General features: G+C 39.2%; 4 protein-coding genes across 5 annotated transcripts in view; 3 read left to right on the top strand and 1 right to left on the bottom strand.

Annotated features, from left to right (window-relative positions):
* LOC146468714 (uncharacterized) overlaps positions 1-8736 on the top strand; it is a 183096-nt gene extending 174360 nt beyond the window's left edge. Inside the window, exons 4-5 of one of the 2 annotated variants that reach the window (XR_014867492.1) lie at positions 5998-6118; positions 6551-8736. The gene's annotated coding sequence lies outside the window, so the exon portion shown is untranslated. The other variant, XR_014867493.1, reaches the window with a different exon arrangement.
* The window catches only part of LOC146468720 (E3 ubiquitin-protein ligase TRIM71-like), a 112660-nt gene that overhangs the window by 47298 nt on the left and 47475 nt on the right, over positions 1-17887 (bottom strand). The window contains exon 2 of the mRNA XM_085124526.1: positions 8743-8858. The gene's annotated coding sequence lies outside the window, so the exon portion shown is untranslated. The remainder of the gene's footprint in view (positions 1-8742; positions 8859-17887) is intronic.
* LOC146468726 (uncharacterized) lies at positions 1716-4133 on the top strand. The gene is made up of 2 exons (XM_085124529.1): positions 1716-1890; positions 2978-4133. The coding sequence occupies exon 2, from the start codon at positions 2982-2984 to the stop codon at positions 4107-4109; it is 1128 nt and encodes a 375-aa protein (XP_084980655.1). The 5' UTR covers positions 1716-1890; positions 2978-2981; the 3' UTR covers positions 4110-4133.
* LOC146468727 (uncharacterized) lies at positions 15621-16969 on the top strand. Its single transcript, XM_085124331.1, has one exon. It carries the CDS (start codon positions 15621-15623, stop codon positions 16803-16805), a length of 1185 nt encoding a protein of 394 aa, XP_084980457.1. The 3' UTR covers positions 16806-16969.

Genomic DNA, 17887 nt, shown 5'->3' on the forward strand with positions numbered 1-17887 from the left:
AATATTATTAATCAATTATATAATTAAATTGCATTTAGGGTTTCTTATCAACAGAATAGGAAATAAACGACAACAATCACTACAATTAATCAATCTTCATGTTGTTTTGTAATTTATCAGTGTTACATAACATGACAAATAAATAAGTTCAAACCACAAGATGGTGGAAGATTTTTCTTCGTCCATGTCGTATGTATGTGACAAACCAATACCCATATTAGTGAATTGGTGCATCAGCTTCCATTCCTTAGCTTTATGACCTTCATTTTTCAGTTTGTGCTCTTTCCTCGCCATGGGCAAGAATGGGTCCTCCTCGTGAGCTTCTGATCTTTTGCGTTTGCACCTGCAAGAGTAATTTTAATTGACGATCAATAACGGTAAATAATATAATGTATTATGCAATAAACAAATCATAATTGTTCATAACTTTACTTTTGAATATCCTTCTTTTTCGGGTGACTTTAACTCCTTTTGTGTTCATGGTAATGACTTCATCAGCAAGTCCACTTGGTCCCGCTTCGCTAGTGATTGGGTCCTACTCGTGTTCGCCTCGTCTTAATTATTAGGTTCCACTTCTGCGTCATCATCAAACTCCTGATCTAGCGGATTAACTGAAGATGGTATGACGTCAGCAACTATTTTACACAATTGACTTGGGGATCCAGGAGTTTTTCCTCCACCAGTTTTTCTTGATTCACGACGTTGCAAATTGTGTTCTTTCTTGTTCTGTAGTTTCAGCCGCCTCCAGCATCCTTGGACCTGATTCAGGTACCTCTTGATACCGTTTCGGATTTTGGGAGTTGAATTTCTCAAGAATTTCTTCCCAGACCTTTGCCTTCTTCGTCAAAGTTTTGCTGTGGTATCCTTTATTTCCACATCTGAAAAATCTCTTCTCAATTCCGCCAACAAAAGCTTTTCTTCTTCGCTAAAATTCACCACGTTGAGTCGAAACCTCTAGTATCAAAATGTGCATACAAATTAACAACAAGCAGACGATGCATTCTATCGTGAGGCATTGTTTAGCCATTGACTGGAAAAATCACGGTTTAGTCGCGTTTCAACAATGTATTTTGAACATGGGTTAACCGTTGTCTAGCAAGACAACGTCTAAACCGCGAATTAGACTTAAACAAGGGCTAACTTAGACGCCGTTTAAATAGCCGGCCCATAGTCTCGAACACTCAACAACATTATTGTTAATCAACGTCTAGCTTGGAAAAAACGAAATTAACTTGATACTGACAAAGAAACGACTCACGTGCGCATACAAAAATTTAAAATTCACACTCTAACGCATTACAAGGATAGCGATTAGCGAGTTAATTAACTTGTTAGCGAACGAAAATGCCACTACATGCGTTCAACTCATGAATGTAATTACTAAGAGAAAGCCTACTTGCTATTATCGACTGTCTGCTTACAACAGTCATAAATTGTCTCTAGTGCAGAGTGCATTGTGGGACAGGTTTCTACACGTGATGACGTACGTTACACGGTTTGCGCGCCTTACACGTGCACAAAATCAGATTGCTATGAATTATATGCCTTCTAAGTACTTCCGGTAAAATCTTCCCTCCTCTTCCCGTTATACGGGTGTCTACTTTTATCCTAAAACGTCACTTTTCATGACAGAAAATAAATATCACGCTTTCTTTAAATTGCAAATAGATAAAAATTGTTACAGTTCGAATCGTTTTTTTCTACTAATAGCGCGCGCAGTGCAAATTGAATAATTACGTTTGTCTATTATGACGTAAGAAATCATCACTATAACAACTGAAACTTTTCTCGTTTCGCGGGAAGTTTTATTACGCCGTGAAGCCTGAAGAATTCTGTTAAACAAGTGAAGATTTGACATTTTCGTTAAGAAAAGCTAGCAGCCAATACAAGGTAAGTTACGTATTGATTTTTTTCTAAAACGAAAAGTAGCTTTCGAGGAATTGCAAACTTTTTCTCACCCTCCGTAAAGGCCCCGTCACAAAAATTATAAGTTAGTCCTAGGGATCAAGCGGTTCGTTGGGAGAATATATATTTTCGGTCTATTTAGGAGGCCTAAATCACCTCAGAAACTGATTTGCACTCAAGGGATAAAGATGGCGTTTGCTTTGATACTTTGCCACTTAATATCGTGGGTGACAAAAAAATTTGGCGCAAAATTTCAGCGTTAGTTTATAATTTCGCATGTGAAATTACACGGTTGCCATGGAAACGTTTTAAAAACTCACGATTGAAAACATAATTTGTTCGCCATGATATTTAACGCTCACCAAATAGTATACTCGTGAAAAAAGGATACAATTTCATTTGCGTTTTGTTAAAAATATGCTCGGGAAATTATTAGATTACTTCACAAAGCGCGCGTGAAATTGATTACCCCACAGTAACACGTAAGTGACAAAGGAAATTTAATTCCTTTTGTTATAATTAACGAAAAGACGAGAAGTTTCATCAAGAGAGGAAAGGAAAAAACTGCGATACCGTCCAGATATCTCTCTTTTAAAAACTTTGAAACGATCCTGAAGAAAATACATGCCTCCGATAAAATCTCTGCAAGTTGCACGGATTCATGTCACACATTACAAGGCCATTCAATTTGTCTTACGAAAACATGGCTGAAGTTGCGACGCGAAATCACGACTCTGCCCTTTAAACGTATTGTCAAACGTTTAATTAACAAATTAGAAAGGAAAATAGTTTTCTCGTCAAACTTGAAAAATGTCGCAGAAAGGCAAAAATGATTCAAATAAGAATTTATTGGCGGTGAATGGTAGCTAATGGTACACGTTATTTAACCGTCCGTGCAACTTGAAATGTCAACAAGTATCGTTACCAACCTCTATCATAAAATTGCCTTACCGTCGTACTATTATAAGTTTAAGTTTCTTATGCCACAAGGGTGCAGTAGAGAAATGATTTTGCAAATAATTATCCTTAATTTTTTACAAGAGAGACATTACAAACCGGGATTTTCTCCTAGGATCATGGCTTCTAGCGAATTATTTTCATATACCCAAGAAGAGCTCATCAGAGTAATAGAGCATCAACATGGCGAAATTCAAAGCCTACTTAATGAAAGAGGCTGGCTGCATGAAGACAGCAACATGCAGAGGAGCCAAGCACAAGAATGTTATGACAAAGTTCTGGAGTGGCAGGCGTATGGAAATGGCCTTAAAAAGGATCTTGAAAATTTGAAAAAACGAGACGAACAATGGAAGGAGGCACTGACAAAAGCCGTGGACAAACTAAACACGGAAAGAGAAAACTTCACCAATCTTGAAAATTTATATTCTTCTTTAAAAGAGAAAAACAAACAGCTAAAAGAAACTCTCGAGTCGGCATTCATCCTCGGGAGAGGCATGTATGAAGAATATTGTGCTTTGTACAATAACTACACGTTTCTTCTCAATTATGCGTACTGGATTCAGGGCGGTTGCAATGAACAACTTGCAATTCGTCAAGGTCAAGAGGAGGGAAATCCTACGCCAGCCACCCCTACCGAAAAAGAATTTCTTCTTACCACGACCCTTCCTCCCGAAGGCTGGTCAGCCATCTCCCCCAACATGCCAACCATCCAATCCCGTCAGAGCCCGCTTTTCATCCGGATCAATTGCCCTTGGAATGTTGGAGCTAACGCCAATGACAAGGTTCCATACATGTCAGCCATTCAAGTTCCACGTGTGCTAGCTATTGAAGCTCCATGCTCATCAGCGAATAACACTCCATGCGCATCTGATACTCAGACCCCATGCTTGACAGAAATTAAAGCACTATGCCTGCCAGAGATTGAAGCTACATGCCTTTTAAATGATAAAAGTCTCTGCGTGGCTGATGCTCAGCCAACCCCATGCTTGACAGAAATTAAAGCTCTTTGCCTGCAAGAGATTGAAGCGAGATGCCTTTCAAAGGATAAAAGTCTATGCGTGGCTGATAATCAAATGCTTTGCTTTTCCGAGGTGAAAGCTCCTTGTGAATCAGAGAGCCAGGCTTTACTCGTGCAAGATAATGAAGCTCTATGCGTGATTGCAAACATTGATACTGAGTCTGCAGGAAGTGCCCATCTGTCTATTAATGAATCGCTGACAGGAAAATCAACAAGCAAGGTAAGTTGAAGAAATGATACGAGTATAATGATATTTCTGTCCGACCAACGCCGTGCTTTTTTATGTGTTAACATGTATAGTTGTCAAGTGGCACATATGGGGGACCCCGGTCCCCATCTTATTATCAAAGAAAATCACTCACAGATGGCTCGAAGCTCTTTTCGATCTCGTTAAAAGTTTTTCCCTCCGTTCCCGGGGCCTCCACTTCACAAAAACCTTGGGTCACGCTACTCATCACATTTATGGCCATCAAATTAAATGTTAATTTTTCCCAAAATAGTCTTTAGTAGCAATGGTACAATGTTTTGAAGATGAGCGACCGATTAACGACACAACTTCGACTTAAATATTAATAATTTTGAGTAAAAAGTCGCTGTGCCCTATGTGGTGGGGTGAATTCCAGTTAGAATACTTTGTTCATGGATTTGAGGACAAACCACAGCCTCGTCGAAATTGTGCTCAAAGGCTCCTATCTGTTTCTCCCACGAGGATGGATTCGATTCAATTTTCTGCTTCTCTAATATTATGATGTTCATTCTGTTATTGTTGTATATTGTTAGGATCCTATGTCAGTTAGCTTTTTCATTTTTTTTTCAGCCAAGAAGTCGTTTCCAAAGATTGAAAAGATGGGTGAAGAAACATTTCTTGTGTTGCTGCAGCAGCGCAGATAAAGAAAACAGATCTGATGCTGTTCCCCCCTCCCCGCAAGAGTAAAAAAAAATTTTAAAAAAATTAAAAAAAAAAACATAAAAAGACAAAAATATTAAAAAAAGAAAAAAAAGAAAAAGAAAAAGAAAAACAGAATTCTTATCGCAACGGGTCTGACGATAAACCGAAACAAGCCAATTTCAGAATGGTGCGCAGATTGCTGTCGTATAAAAAGGTAAAAGTACTATTCTTTTATTTTCAGTTTCAACGCCTGTCTTAGCAGGTCTTTCGGACAATTTTGGGAGATTCAACGATCTCAAAATCATTATTCAAAACGTGTTTAGTTGGCTACGGTCATCCTGTATCCAATAAGTGAATTGTAATAATTGCTTTACTTAGTTTTGTTTCGTGTTTGAACACTTTCATGAGATTTGCGCAATACAAATTGCATTATTGTTATTTGTTATTATTGATATATCTTCCAAGATAATAACTTATTTATGCTTGGAGGAGGGGGGAGTGGGGTTCTGTCTTAATTCTTTTATTGTCCTGAATCCATGCTCCAGAAATGACGTACTCCCATTCCAACTCAACGATTTTATTATGAACAGAGCGCTACTGCTTGAGGTTCAAAACACAAGTAAAGACGGAGACTGAGGGAACTCAATTCAATTCAATTCAATTTATTTGCCATTAACAAAAAAATACAACATAAATACATTATAGACGACACACAATGTTCTTACTATTACAATATTCATACTTGACTATTTACAATATTAAATGTGTTAAAGGCTAGGAAGCCTATATAGAAGCCGGGGGCTTATTAACTATAGGCTTCCTAGAACTATTGGATAAACCATAGAAGTTAAGGGTACTGATTGAAATTTCCAATTAAATTTTTTTTTTTTAAAAGAAGAAAAAAAAAAAAAAGGAAAGGAAGAAAAGAAAGAAAAGGTAAAGAAAAGGTGTGTAGCTCAACAAAGAGTCAATTTAACTTAGATAGAAGGAATTTTTTAAGTCTTTTGCCAAACAAACTGATAGTTTCACTGTTTTGAATTTCACGACTTAGCGAGTTGAAAAACGAAGGACCTTGAAACCGAATTGAGAATTTTCGAAGATTAGTTCGACAATAAGGTATATAGAAAAGGTTGGAATTTCTTGTTTTATAAGAATGTATTTGACTTGCAAGAGTAAACATATCACGAAAATAATTTGGAAGTAAGCTTCTTTTAAAAAGATACATCACAGAGCAGGTGCTGCCTGGGCTTGTGTGGGAGCTGACAGAGCTACAAGCCACAAGTATCCTGAAAGGAGACTATGATATGAGGATAAAAGGACAGGATTACTGCAAATCCAAAGAGAATCAGGTTAGTTTCACACACAATTTTAGAAGACTGTAGAGTGCCTGAGGATTTGAAACAAGGGACTACGATGAAACAGAAAGCTAGAGGGACCTCAAAGTCGGGATTTCCCCATATTGTTTTTCTATTTTCTCTGTTGGTGACGTACTTAAAACAAACCTTTAGCTTTCGAACTGTCTCAAATGACAGCTAACAGAAGCTGCTCTTCCGTTGGTGCTATAAATGCATTGTTTTCTATAATTGAAAAATTGACTGAGTTATCTTACAGTTTTCCGTTCAGTCCAATTTGGAAACAACTTAACAAATATTATGCACGTGTAACTGACTTCTTTGCCAGCACTCATGTTTTTAAATACGTGAAAGAATAAAAAATGTCGAGCTGTGAACACATGTACCTCTTGTGTACCTATTTTTACCCTTCATTCTATTCGTCCCCAGGTCCTTTTCTTAGATAACTTAAAGATGATGGACAGGGAACTGTTTACGTATTCCTCCAGGGATCCTTCTCGTCTAAAGAGAGCTATCATTGAATAGATTGTCTGTGCAAGTTGACGCACAGAAAATTTCGTTGAAATGAAGAACGCATGTGCAATGCAGGTGAACTTCTCAACCGAGACACTGGTCGAGGGACGGCATCCTCTACTGCTCCCGTTAGGAATACATTGCGGGTAACGATTTAAGGAAAATTCTACCGCGTGCGGGGAAACCGACGCGTCACCTTCTATGGCAGTGACGACAAATTAGCGAAGTCCATAGCTCGCTACCGCGTGCGGGGGAACCGACGAAGTTTCACTTTCCACATGAACAAACAATGGCGACGAATTGATTAGAAAGATGTATCCCAGAAACTAACTGGATTTATACTTTAAAGTGGGTTGTCCGGCTGAGAGTCTGACGCGTGCGGGGGAACCGACGAAGTTTCACTTTCCACATGAACAAAAAATGGCGACGAATTGATTAGAAAGATGTATCCCAGAAACTAACTGGATTTATACTTTAAAGTGGGTTGTACGGCTGAGAGTCTGAATAACTAAAGCTTTAGAGCACGGTATTGGATAAATCAATTTTACGCCGGGCCGTTTCCAATGCCTGTCTTCGATGGATTTTTAGTAAAGGAATGAAGAGTGCTCATATAGAACTATGCTTTTGAACGCTTAAAAGAGACGAGCACCTCTTTTCTTGAAAATTGTTACAGAAAATAGATTCCAGTGTATTGTGAAGGGTTTATTTCTTGGTTGCAACATTGCAAATGAATGCAAATTGACGCATGTGCACAACATTTGTGCTCGTAGCGCACCAATGTTACCACAGGAAGCCCATGTTCTTAATGAGAAAAGATTTCACAGTTGAACTGATACCTTTACAAAGAAGAAGAACCTTATATAACTTTCGTATCTTTAAATTTAATATCACTTTAACTCAACTAATTTTTTCGTTAATTCTTAATATGTTCAACGAGAAGCAGAAATATCTAGGACCCTCTTTCAGACAAATGTCCGTAAAAATTTCCGAAGGAGCGCTTACCTTGCTGTTAGAAGCCAATCTCTAAAGGAAGCCTTGTTGCGCTCTGGTTTAAAATTCATTTTCCGTCAAGTTCTGCGACTGCTTTTATAATTTGCAATAAACAATTTTTCAGGATCTTAAATTAGGGTGTCGCTTAATCTCAATCGTAATATACAAAGCTAATGGAAGTTATAGCTCTTTCATAGAGCGATCCCTCTAAAAGCGTTTTTGAGTCCCCCACGACATTTAACTGTATAACTTAATCGTTGTGGCGGCAGCGCAAATGATGTCGCTGATAGAAGCCACAGGCGAATATTAGTTAACAATCGTAGCATTTCATCCCGCGGGGAATGTAATTCAATTCAAAGAAAACAAGGCAAAAATCAGTCCATCAACGCCATAACCAGCTTAGTTCCCAGGCGATTCAGGCGGGGTCCTTATATTAGGTCTAGGTTCTATGTTCGCGCGCTCACGTCATTAAACCCACTTTAGAGTCCACTACTTGATACGAAACTCGACTGTGAACTTTGGTTCCTCGGGTATCTCCTGTAAGGGAAACAAATAGTGTGATTCATGTCAAACCTTTCAAGAAGCTTTAAATGTTAAGCGTTGACGTGTACACTTGACGGACTTGAAAGCGCATTTTGTAGTCGTGTTCCTAGTGACCTGGCCTTTGAGTAAAAGCGAGGCTAGAGTTGCCCTTTTTGGGTGCGGTGTGATTGGTCAATTTTACGGGCCGAATTCCACTGTACGGCCCGCTAAACTTCAACTATTTTCCTTTCCTGAGAACCCGATTAACCTCAGATATAATAAAAATAGAGAATAAATCTCTTACTTACCTCGTTTTCTCGGTCTCTACGGTAAGTTACGAATCCTCGTTTTTTCCTTTTTTTTTCTTTTTCCTCGCTTTTACGAATCCATAAATCAACGGGATAAAACTCTGTCCGTAACTTTCAGGACGGACCTCCAGCTCGGTTAGTAAGAGGTATATAAAGAAGCTAAAAGAGCTGTTCTAATGCTAAATCGTCTCTTTTCATAACAAAAAATGAAAATCACGCATTCGATTCTTTTAATTGCAAATAATTATTGTTATAACACTGAGTCCCATCGCAGTGAAACGTTAAAACCTCTTTCTCTTTGCAGCCGGCATCTGTTGTGCTGAGAGCTTTCTTTCAAGTTCGGCAACCTTGCCCTTCAGTGTGGCGATTTCCTTTTGTGCCTCAGCTTTGGCAAATTGGAGTTTCTGAACATAAGATAAACCGAAAACATGTTTTAAAATATTGCTACGGACCTTGGCTGGAAGAACAAGTTGACAATAAAGGACGATGTTTTGCAATCATGATTCGGCTCGTTTTAAGAAAACCGGCCCTTTAACCTTTGTTATAGCTAAAAGCAACGTATGATAAAGAAAGAAAGAAAGAAAGAAAGAAAGAAAGAAAGAAAGAAAGAAAGCAAGCAACAGCCTTAATATATATCTCCCGAATGCTCCTATGCCTGATTGCAAAATCAGGGGCCAATTAAACAAATCGTTTACACTTGTAACCTGACCAACTATTTGGGCCATATATAATGGTACACGCGCATGCATCTTGGAGTGAAACGTTGAAATAAGAAGGAAAACAGCATGCACAAAACAGTAACTGGCTTCCTCTACTCGTTGTAATATTGGGTGTCCTCGATGCTGAGAGCCGCAAATACGATAAGCGCCCTTCCTTAGAGATACAAAAAGTAAATAAGCGTCTTGGGCGGTAAATCGAATCATTACGGTGTCGTACACGATTCAGGTCAGCTGGTGCATATGTGTCGTGCTATCACCAGTATATAGGGGCCGGTGATTACTTCTTATGCCCAGTTCAAATGGCGGTGGTCTGTTACCTTTTGTCACAAGGAAAGAAATGTTTGTAACTTCTCTAAAATTACATCAGGCAGTGATTTGTCAGCTTCTGGAACCAACTATTTATAATCGTCGTTCATCGGCGTGTTCGTCACTACTTTCTAAACTTCAGTAATTCACTTTCTTTGCCTAAACACAAATTCTAACCAGTATTCAAGCTAAAAAGGAAAACTAACACAGTCCTTGGAACTTAAGGTAAAAAGAAATAAGCCAACTGTTTCGGAGAACATGTCATATGCATCGTTATATTGTAACCCAGTAAACAACAAGAGGCGGATCTGTATGTTTCATCCCAAGAAATTTTGGATCCCCGCTCCATACCCGCGGTCAATTTAATAAAACTTTTACTCTTGTAGTTTGCAAGTTGGAGCTTTGTTCTGACATGCGCACACAAAAATAAACTCAACGAAAATTGCGTAAATTTGTCAGCTTTTAAGCTAGTAATTCCTCACTTGAGCTAGGGGCTAATATATTAAGGTCAAGATGGAAATTAAGAGTCTCATTCGTAGAATACTCTCTGGCAACACAAAATCCACATATTATATTCTTCGGCCAAATGTTATAAATATCCTTATTTAACTTACCTTTCTAAATATGTCATTGTTTGCATTAGACGTTTGACCGGCACCCTGTGTCATGGCGCAGTTTCTTTGAAGCTTTAGTAATTTCGCATCGTACTGAAAATTGAACATCATAAACGAAGGAATAATAATGCCAATACGTTATTTGAAAAGGTCAATAAAAACGTCAGCCCAGGGATGATGTGGAAGTCTATTGCGTTTTTTTGTTTCTCACAGTTTTCATAAGCAAAAACTGTCTTCAGTGTTAAAACGTGACTTATGTGTATTTAGTCACGTGACGTCAAGTATTGTGTTATTGATTTGCGCTAACTCTCTATCGTTGTCGTTTTGTTATACTCTCTGTAAGCTATCTTATGACTCGCCATTTTTCGCACCACCCGCATCATAGCCTTTTGTTTCCCCGCTCACCTCTAAGCGAAGCTTGACGATTTCCGTGTGGTTAGCATGGCTGACATCAGCCAGCTGTTTCTGAAGCTGTCGCACCTCGTCTGCTTTCTCCTCCACTGACTTTTGCAATGCTGCAGTCTCCTTCCTACCTGGAAAACAAAGGAGCTCATAGAGTCTCAGCAAGATTGGGTCAGTTCAGTTATGATCAAATTAGCAAGGGAAGGGTTACACGTCTGAACAGGAAGACTGTGGAACCTATTAAACTCAATTAACCTTGTATTTGCCTATGAGAGGTCATAACTGCTTGAATCTGCGATACGGACCTCGTTGGCTTATAGGGACCTCAAACATATCTAAACATATTGCTTCGGTGGTGTTCAAGGCTAGAAAAATAAAATGCCCATCCTCCCGGGAGTAGTCCTCGGAACTTTTGGTGGGGCTGTGGCCGAAAGAAAATGCCAAAAAAATACGAAATCGATGCGATAAATAACGTTTCAAACGAGTCGAAAACGAGAACTCAACTCAAATGACTTAAGTTATGTAAAAACCTAGCTTAAGAAACGAAAAGGTGACGAAGAAACTAATTACATACTAAATTAATAAGGCGGTAAAGCTTGAATATGTGAAAGTATACAAAAGCAAACTAAGTGTTACGAAATATAAACGGAAAAATAGACGATAATGAGACGGAAAAGTGCGGACGCGAAGCTTAACGAAACAAAGGTTGCAAATGACTATTATTGTTCTAAAATCCAAAAGAAACATAAAAGTCTTTTGTCCAGGCTGTATCGCTCGGTTCTCCAAACCCTGGCCCTATTCTAACCTTTTTCAGATTTTTTTTGCAAGAATTCAGACCCCTTTTCAGACTTTCAAACCAAAATGGTTAAAATTTACACCCTATCTCAGACCAAAACGACTCAAAAATCACGCCCTTTGGTGTCACACAAGCCCATTTAGCTTATATAGGGGGGTATCCTCGGGGAAATGCCTCCTTCAATTGAAATTGCCTCGCATCTCCAACACGCGCGCACTAGTTTTTAACGCTGTGTGACAAGTTGCTGGAAACAGCGCTTGGGTAATAAGTTAAGTCTTATGTAAAGTTAAATTCCTACTTTGTTGAAGAGTTTCTTCCCTGACTTTCACGACCTCCTGTTTGTGAGCTTGATCTGCTTTCTCGAGATTCTTTAACGCCTCAGAAATTTGCTTCTTGTGTTCCTTCAAAAGAAACAAAAGAACTCTTAACAACCATTGTTGTTATGTAATTAAGAATGACTGTCTAGAACTTCTTACCTTATAGAGTAAGAGAACTGTCCCTTATCAGTTTCACAGAGCTAATAGAGCAGGGCCGGGTCAGTTCGAAAGCCGATTAACGCTAATCCACTATTAAAAGTTAACCGAGGTTTTCATCTCGCCCATTCAAGACGATTTTAAAGGCTCATTTTAAGCTGGATAGATAGATACTTTATTATAACCATTGCAGCCATAAGCTGAATTACGGGATATTTACAAAGAGATAATAATAACAAAGAGAAAAAAGAAAATTATCTACATCTTAAAAACCTGGCTAAAATATAACAACAAAGAGGAAAAGAGAAAATATCTACATCTTATATACATGGCTAAAAATAAAACTGTTCTTCAAACGCTCGGTCTTACATAGGGGGAGAGTGAAATCACTTTTGCGTCTCAGTGCATATTTACAACTCTTCCTTTCAGGGAGGAGGCTATGGAGACTGTGGGTGGGGTTACAGACGATCTCGTCAAACAGATCGATTGAAATCTTTTCTCTCCTCTCATGAAGTTTCGGTAGGCCAACTGTTTCTAGTGCTACACTATATGACAGGTCAGGATAGATGATTCTGAATGCCCTTCTTTGGATCCGTTCCAAATCTACACTAATGTAGTTTGGTAGAGAACGATGGAATACAGGACTTGCGTATTCCAGGACGGGCCTAATACATGTCACATAGAATTGCACCAGTTCACTTGGTGCCACTCCGGATCTCTTGAGTTGACGCAAAAAGTAGAGACGAGAGGAACATTTTCTAATTAGTTCAGAGCTGTGCATGTTCCACTTTAGGTCGTGGCTAATGGTCACGCCTAGCAATTTGGCACTGGTGACTAATTCAAGGGGTTTGCCGTTTAGGACTAGGGGTTCAAAATCGTGGTTGCTAATGGAGAAACCAATTCGAAGTTCTTTGCACTTGGCCTCATTCAATTGGAACCCATCGAGACTCGCTTGTCTCGAAAGGTCATCCACAGCTTCTTGGAGTTTGCTCTCACTACCCTTTGTAACTATTTCGGAACAAGATGTATCATCCACGTATTTCCACATGTCAACTGGTGTGTCCAATTCATTAATCATGACAAGAAATAACCAGGGGCCTAATTTTGTTCCCTGGGGGACACCGGATGGCACAGAGCGCCATTCAGAGTGACAATCCTGAGCTAATGGTAAAGGAAAGTCCAAGACAGAACTTAGGGAAAAAATGTTTTGAACGAATCGTTACGGATTAGTAAATATACTCGAATCAAAGTTCACGTTAACCCAGGATTAGCTTAATCGGGCTTTGAACAACTGGGGCCAGGTGAATCGAACACGCGAACTTTATGTCTCCCGATCTTCAATTCGTGGGGGATGATTTTCGCGCGCACTTGCTGTTTCGTTTATTTTACTGCTTTCTACTTAGGTTGTGTTCGATCGTCTATTATTCCGGAATAAGGATAAGGAGAATAGCTGTTGGATTTATTTCTATAAGTAACTTTGAGAAAAAGTTTCTGCAAACTTCCAGTTGACACAAGGGTGATCATGTACTCCAATACTTCCAAAAACCTCTTATGAGGGATTTATTGACATCATTGTATGTATTCCGATGCCGGAATAGGGTCAATCGAACACAACCTTAGTCGTATGCCAGATTAAGCCCTATCCTAAATAAGATGCTCAACACTTGCACTTACCATCAAGAAAATTAAGTTATATTGAGTTACACAAGAGATCACAACATTCACCTCCTCAAGACTGCTTGATTTCTCTGCCATCTTTGCGATCTGTGATTTAAGTTCCTCATTTTCGTGTGGTGGTGAAACAAAGGAAACATTAAACGATGTTTATCAAATATTATTGCCTTCTTTATTTTTCAACTAAATTCATTAATTCTGTTTAGTGTATGATGCTTTGCTTATCGGGATCACGTCGCAAACAAGCAAACAAACATGGAGAATTCCCTTGTTTTTCACATTACTCACATTGTAAGACAACCGAAGCATTACATGGCGAGAACGCGCCTGCTGCAGTTTTCCGTTCGCGCGTTCAGGTGTTTGGCTCTCGATCTCCAGAGAGAAGTGAGGTACAGCTGAATTTTTTTTATATAAAACGAAAACCTTTATATAGACCTCTGCATTATTTGACTTTTTATCCAAGCAAGGTATTTTAAAAACTACGAATTCTTGGACTTATATTCAAGCTTTCATAATCATACATATGACAGATAAAAAAGCTTACTCTATGGGAAGACAAAACAATGTAATTATAAACTTTTATATATTAGAAAAAAAAAAAAAAACAAACGAACAAAAAAGTGGCAGGTTTGCTCAGTTCAATATATATGTTTACCTTCCTGATCACAGCATTTAGAAAGAACAGCATGAAGATTGTCTACCATTCCTTTTAACTTTTCAGCTTCTTTAAAATCAGAAAAGGAAACAGAAACAAGTTATTCTTTTAGACCATAGTCTTGCATCATGTTCTTTTAACCCACTTTAACGAAGATCAAAAAACAAGCTAAAAGTAAGGAAATGTCAATGATGCAAAATATCCATGCTGAGAATATCAGACTGTTGGTGGTTTGCGCCTAGTACAGTTTCCCTCCGTACTCCCCGCGTCCCTATATCCAAAGCTTTATCGCCGATCAATTCGAACCTTCAACACCCCCTCCCCCAGGGGGGGAGCATACCCCGCCCATTTGACTGCATACCGGGGAATATGAGCCTGATTTTTCTTTTGATCTAGTGTAATTCGTGCGTGGGATTTTCCTGGTTTTTCAGGGGAGTTAAGGACAGGACTTCTCCTTTGTGAACGAATGGCTCACTCAAAACGCATTCTAAATAGTTTTGCAGGTGACATATCATTGTTTGTAAAGCAAGAACAGTGATTGATTGAAAATGAAAATTTGTCCTCGATGACAGGTCTTGGACTAAGCACTTAAGAATAGGGCATTTGAACTTTCGTGAATTTGAACAATCTAATTTTCAAAAGTTCAAATGCCCGGGGAGGGGAGGGGGGTTGCCCAGGTGTGGGAGTGTAAAAGTTTCGAATTGATAGGTGCATCGTGAGATGGTAAAATGATGTAGGTCACGATATTAACTTCCTTGCTCCATGTTAGCAATTTCTGCTTTCATTATAAAATTTTGGAAATTTGAAGTCATTTTTCCTTACAAGAAATTCGTAACACTTCACTAGCAATCCAAACATCCAAACAGGACGTGTCTAAACTGACCTTCCAATGCGACCTTCTCAGCTTCCTGACTGGATTGAAGTTTCTTGACGAAGGAACGTATTTCCGTTTTCAAACAGCTATTCTCGTGAGCTGCGTCCCTCAGTGTCTAAAAGTAGAAAGAAAAGTAAAATATCTCGACGAAACAAATAAGGCAAAAAATGGCTTTTCCGTAAACTGGGAAATCGTCGGTCGGTCTGTCCTTAACGGCTTTTCGTCTGTCAAAATTTCTTAGTCATGACAAACGAAAGCCGATGAGCTCCAAAATTGTTGCAATTACTTTACCAAGGAGCCTCTAGCTCACAGGGTATTGTGTTGATTGTCAAAAAAGGAACATGCTGAATTGAGAGGATCGTTCGTTCTCTAAAACATTGGAAGTTTAAGAAGCTATACTACGGCGACGGCAACGAACTCGTCACAAAACAATTGGATTTAATGAGAAAAACAATGGCTATACACCGTATTCACAAATGGCCGCCAACCTGGGACGAGCGCGCGGCCAAACATGGAATCGAGGCGTTTTAGGATAAATATTTGTTTTCGTGCAAACTTTGGCCAATTAACTGGCCAACTTACGTTGAAATTATCGGTCATCTAAAAGCGATTTCTTTAATGCGACAGTTTTTTTACTGCTAATTTCATTGGGGATGAGTTCGAGTTCAAATATTAATTGCTGTGTTCCTCTTTGCAACCAGAGAGGAATCGTAGACGCCAACGGAAAGAGAGTCGGCTTTTTCAATTTTCCGAAAGATCCAAACCTTCGAGCTCAATGGCTGCAGAAGATTCGAAGAGACGTTGGAACGAAATTCAAACTGACGGAAATTACAAAAGTTTGCTCACTGCACTTTCGTGAAAGCGAAATCAAAAAAGACCTTGGAGGAAAGAAGATGAGTGTAGACATCACCGCAGTTCCTTCGAAATTTGCATGGCGCACTTCACCGCGAAAGAGACCGCCACCGTCTGCAAGATTTTTACCGAAGAAGAGAAAGCGTCGACTGGAGGAATCGTTCACGGAAGAATCATTCACGGTAAGCAGCGACATAACATCCGAAGCGGACGATACAGTTTCTCTCGAAACAGCTGAAATCGTAAATACTGAATCACAAGATTCATGCGAGTCATTACGATTCCAGTTGTTACAAGCTCAAGAGGAAACTGCGCGGTTAGATGAGGAAGTATCAATTTTAAAAGAGAAACTAGGAAATGTAGAAGCCCAATTGAGAAATGCTCAGGCAGAAATTAAGCGTCAACTCGAGGAGAACGGAGAATTAAAGTCACGCATGTTTTGCATAGATAATCTGTCTGGAGATGAATCTATTTCGTTTTACACTGGGTTTCCAAACGTGCAGACATTCCAGGCCACGCTGGTATACTTAAACCCAGGGGAAAACGGACAAAACATCCGCTACTGGCGGTCGACCGACAGAAAGGTCCAGGCACATAATTACGATGGGGACAATCAGAAAAACAAACCTGGGCGAAAGAGAACTCTGAAACCCGAAGATGAATTTTTTTTAGTCATGTGCCGATTGCGACAAGGGTTTAATGAGGCACATTTGGCATTTTTATTTGGCATCTCTCAGCCAACAGTCAGCAGGATTTTTGTTTCCTGGATCAACTTTATGTATCTTCGTTTTGGCACTATAAATATTTGGCCCAACCGAGAGGAAGTTGATAAATCTATGCCTGAAGATTTCAAGTCTATTAATAAAATTAAAAATTTCCACATTTGGGACAGAATAACACAGTTAACTTCAATTCCTCTGGTCAACCAAATGTGGACGGTTTGTAGTTTCTTATGTAACGTTCAGGATCCCATTTTATCTGAATAATAATCTGAGGACTCACGACCTAATCACATACTCGAAGTTAAAGTTTTCATTGTTTTTTTTTTAGTCTCTGAACAATCTTGTTGCAGTTACAAAAATATGACTAATAAATCAGTTGTATCAGTTGCCCTTTTCTTGTCTACATTAAATAATTATTACTTCCTGTTGATTGTATAGACTCGTGTTAAACATGTAAAGGTTTTGTTAGCATAACAACATCATTAGCAACAACATTATTTTCGTCAACTGACATATACACCTGTGGTTTGATGGATGGGGGATGTAAGCTCGTGAAACCCCAAGAAGAAACCTCCACCAAGCCCAATATATGCCTAAGTGTACATAACATTGGGGCTTACAAGGCTTCAACAATAGCAAAATCAATGAAATGCCCATAATAGTACAAAAGTAGCTTGCCTTCCAGTTCATGCCAGTACTGGGGATCAAAGGGGATTCTTTCTATTGACATTCCCTTCTTGGTGTACACCACAAAATCACACCACTTGGAACCCGTAATTCCCATTTGACCTTGTACCTGTGCATAATAGGGATGGGTAATTTTCAGTTTGCACTGTCCATCAACGTTTTCACAACAGAAGTTGCTGTCAGAGCAAGCATCTAGTGGCGTCACAAGAAACTTCGTCTCAGGACATTTTACTTCAAGTAATCCAAACGGTTCTGTGCAGCCTGGATCGATTACTTTCCCGTCAGGTGTACAGGCCAGGGTTGGTTCTTTTTGGGACACAACAAGGCCAGATTTATAAACATCAACTGGCATTGATCTATTGGTCATATGCTTCATGTAGGCATGTATTGCTTCTGGCTCGTACTTAATTCCGTGGCTTGTATGCCTTGAAGTGAAAGCTTTGGGATGTATAAGAGTGTTAGCAAAATTTTGATGGTTTCTTTGTCGGTGAGAAATTAAGTGAAAATTTGAAGCTGTAAACCGGAATCGACGTTCGGATCTCCACAGCTCACTACTGGCTTGATCTCTTGTGGCGCCCTCTAATGCGTTAATCTCATCCTCGTCCAACTTTAGTCGGTTAACAAACTCCTTTTTATCATCACTCAGGTTACGTTCCTCA

Source organism: Pavona decussata, unplaced genomic scaffold, assembly GCF_977016875.1.
Source record: "Pavona decussata unplaced genomic scaffold, jaPavDecu1.1 SCAFFOLD_130, whole genome shotgun sequence".
NCBI classification, from domain to species: Eukaryota; Metazoa; Cnidaria; class Anthozoa; order Scleractinia; family Agariciidae; genus Pavona; species Pavona decussata.

Excerpts from the sequence above, each read along its gene's own strand:
- LOC146468726 (XM_085124529.1), top strand. The coding sequence starts at position 2,982 with ATGGCTTCTAGCGAATTATTTTCATATACCCAAGAAGAGCTCATCAGA.
- LOC146468727 (XM_085124331.1), top strand. The coding sequence starts at position 15,621 with ATGAGTTCGAGTTCAAATATTAATTGCTGTGTTCCTCTTTGCAACCAG.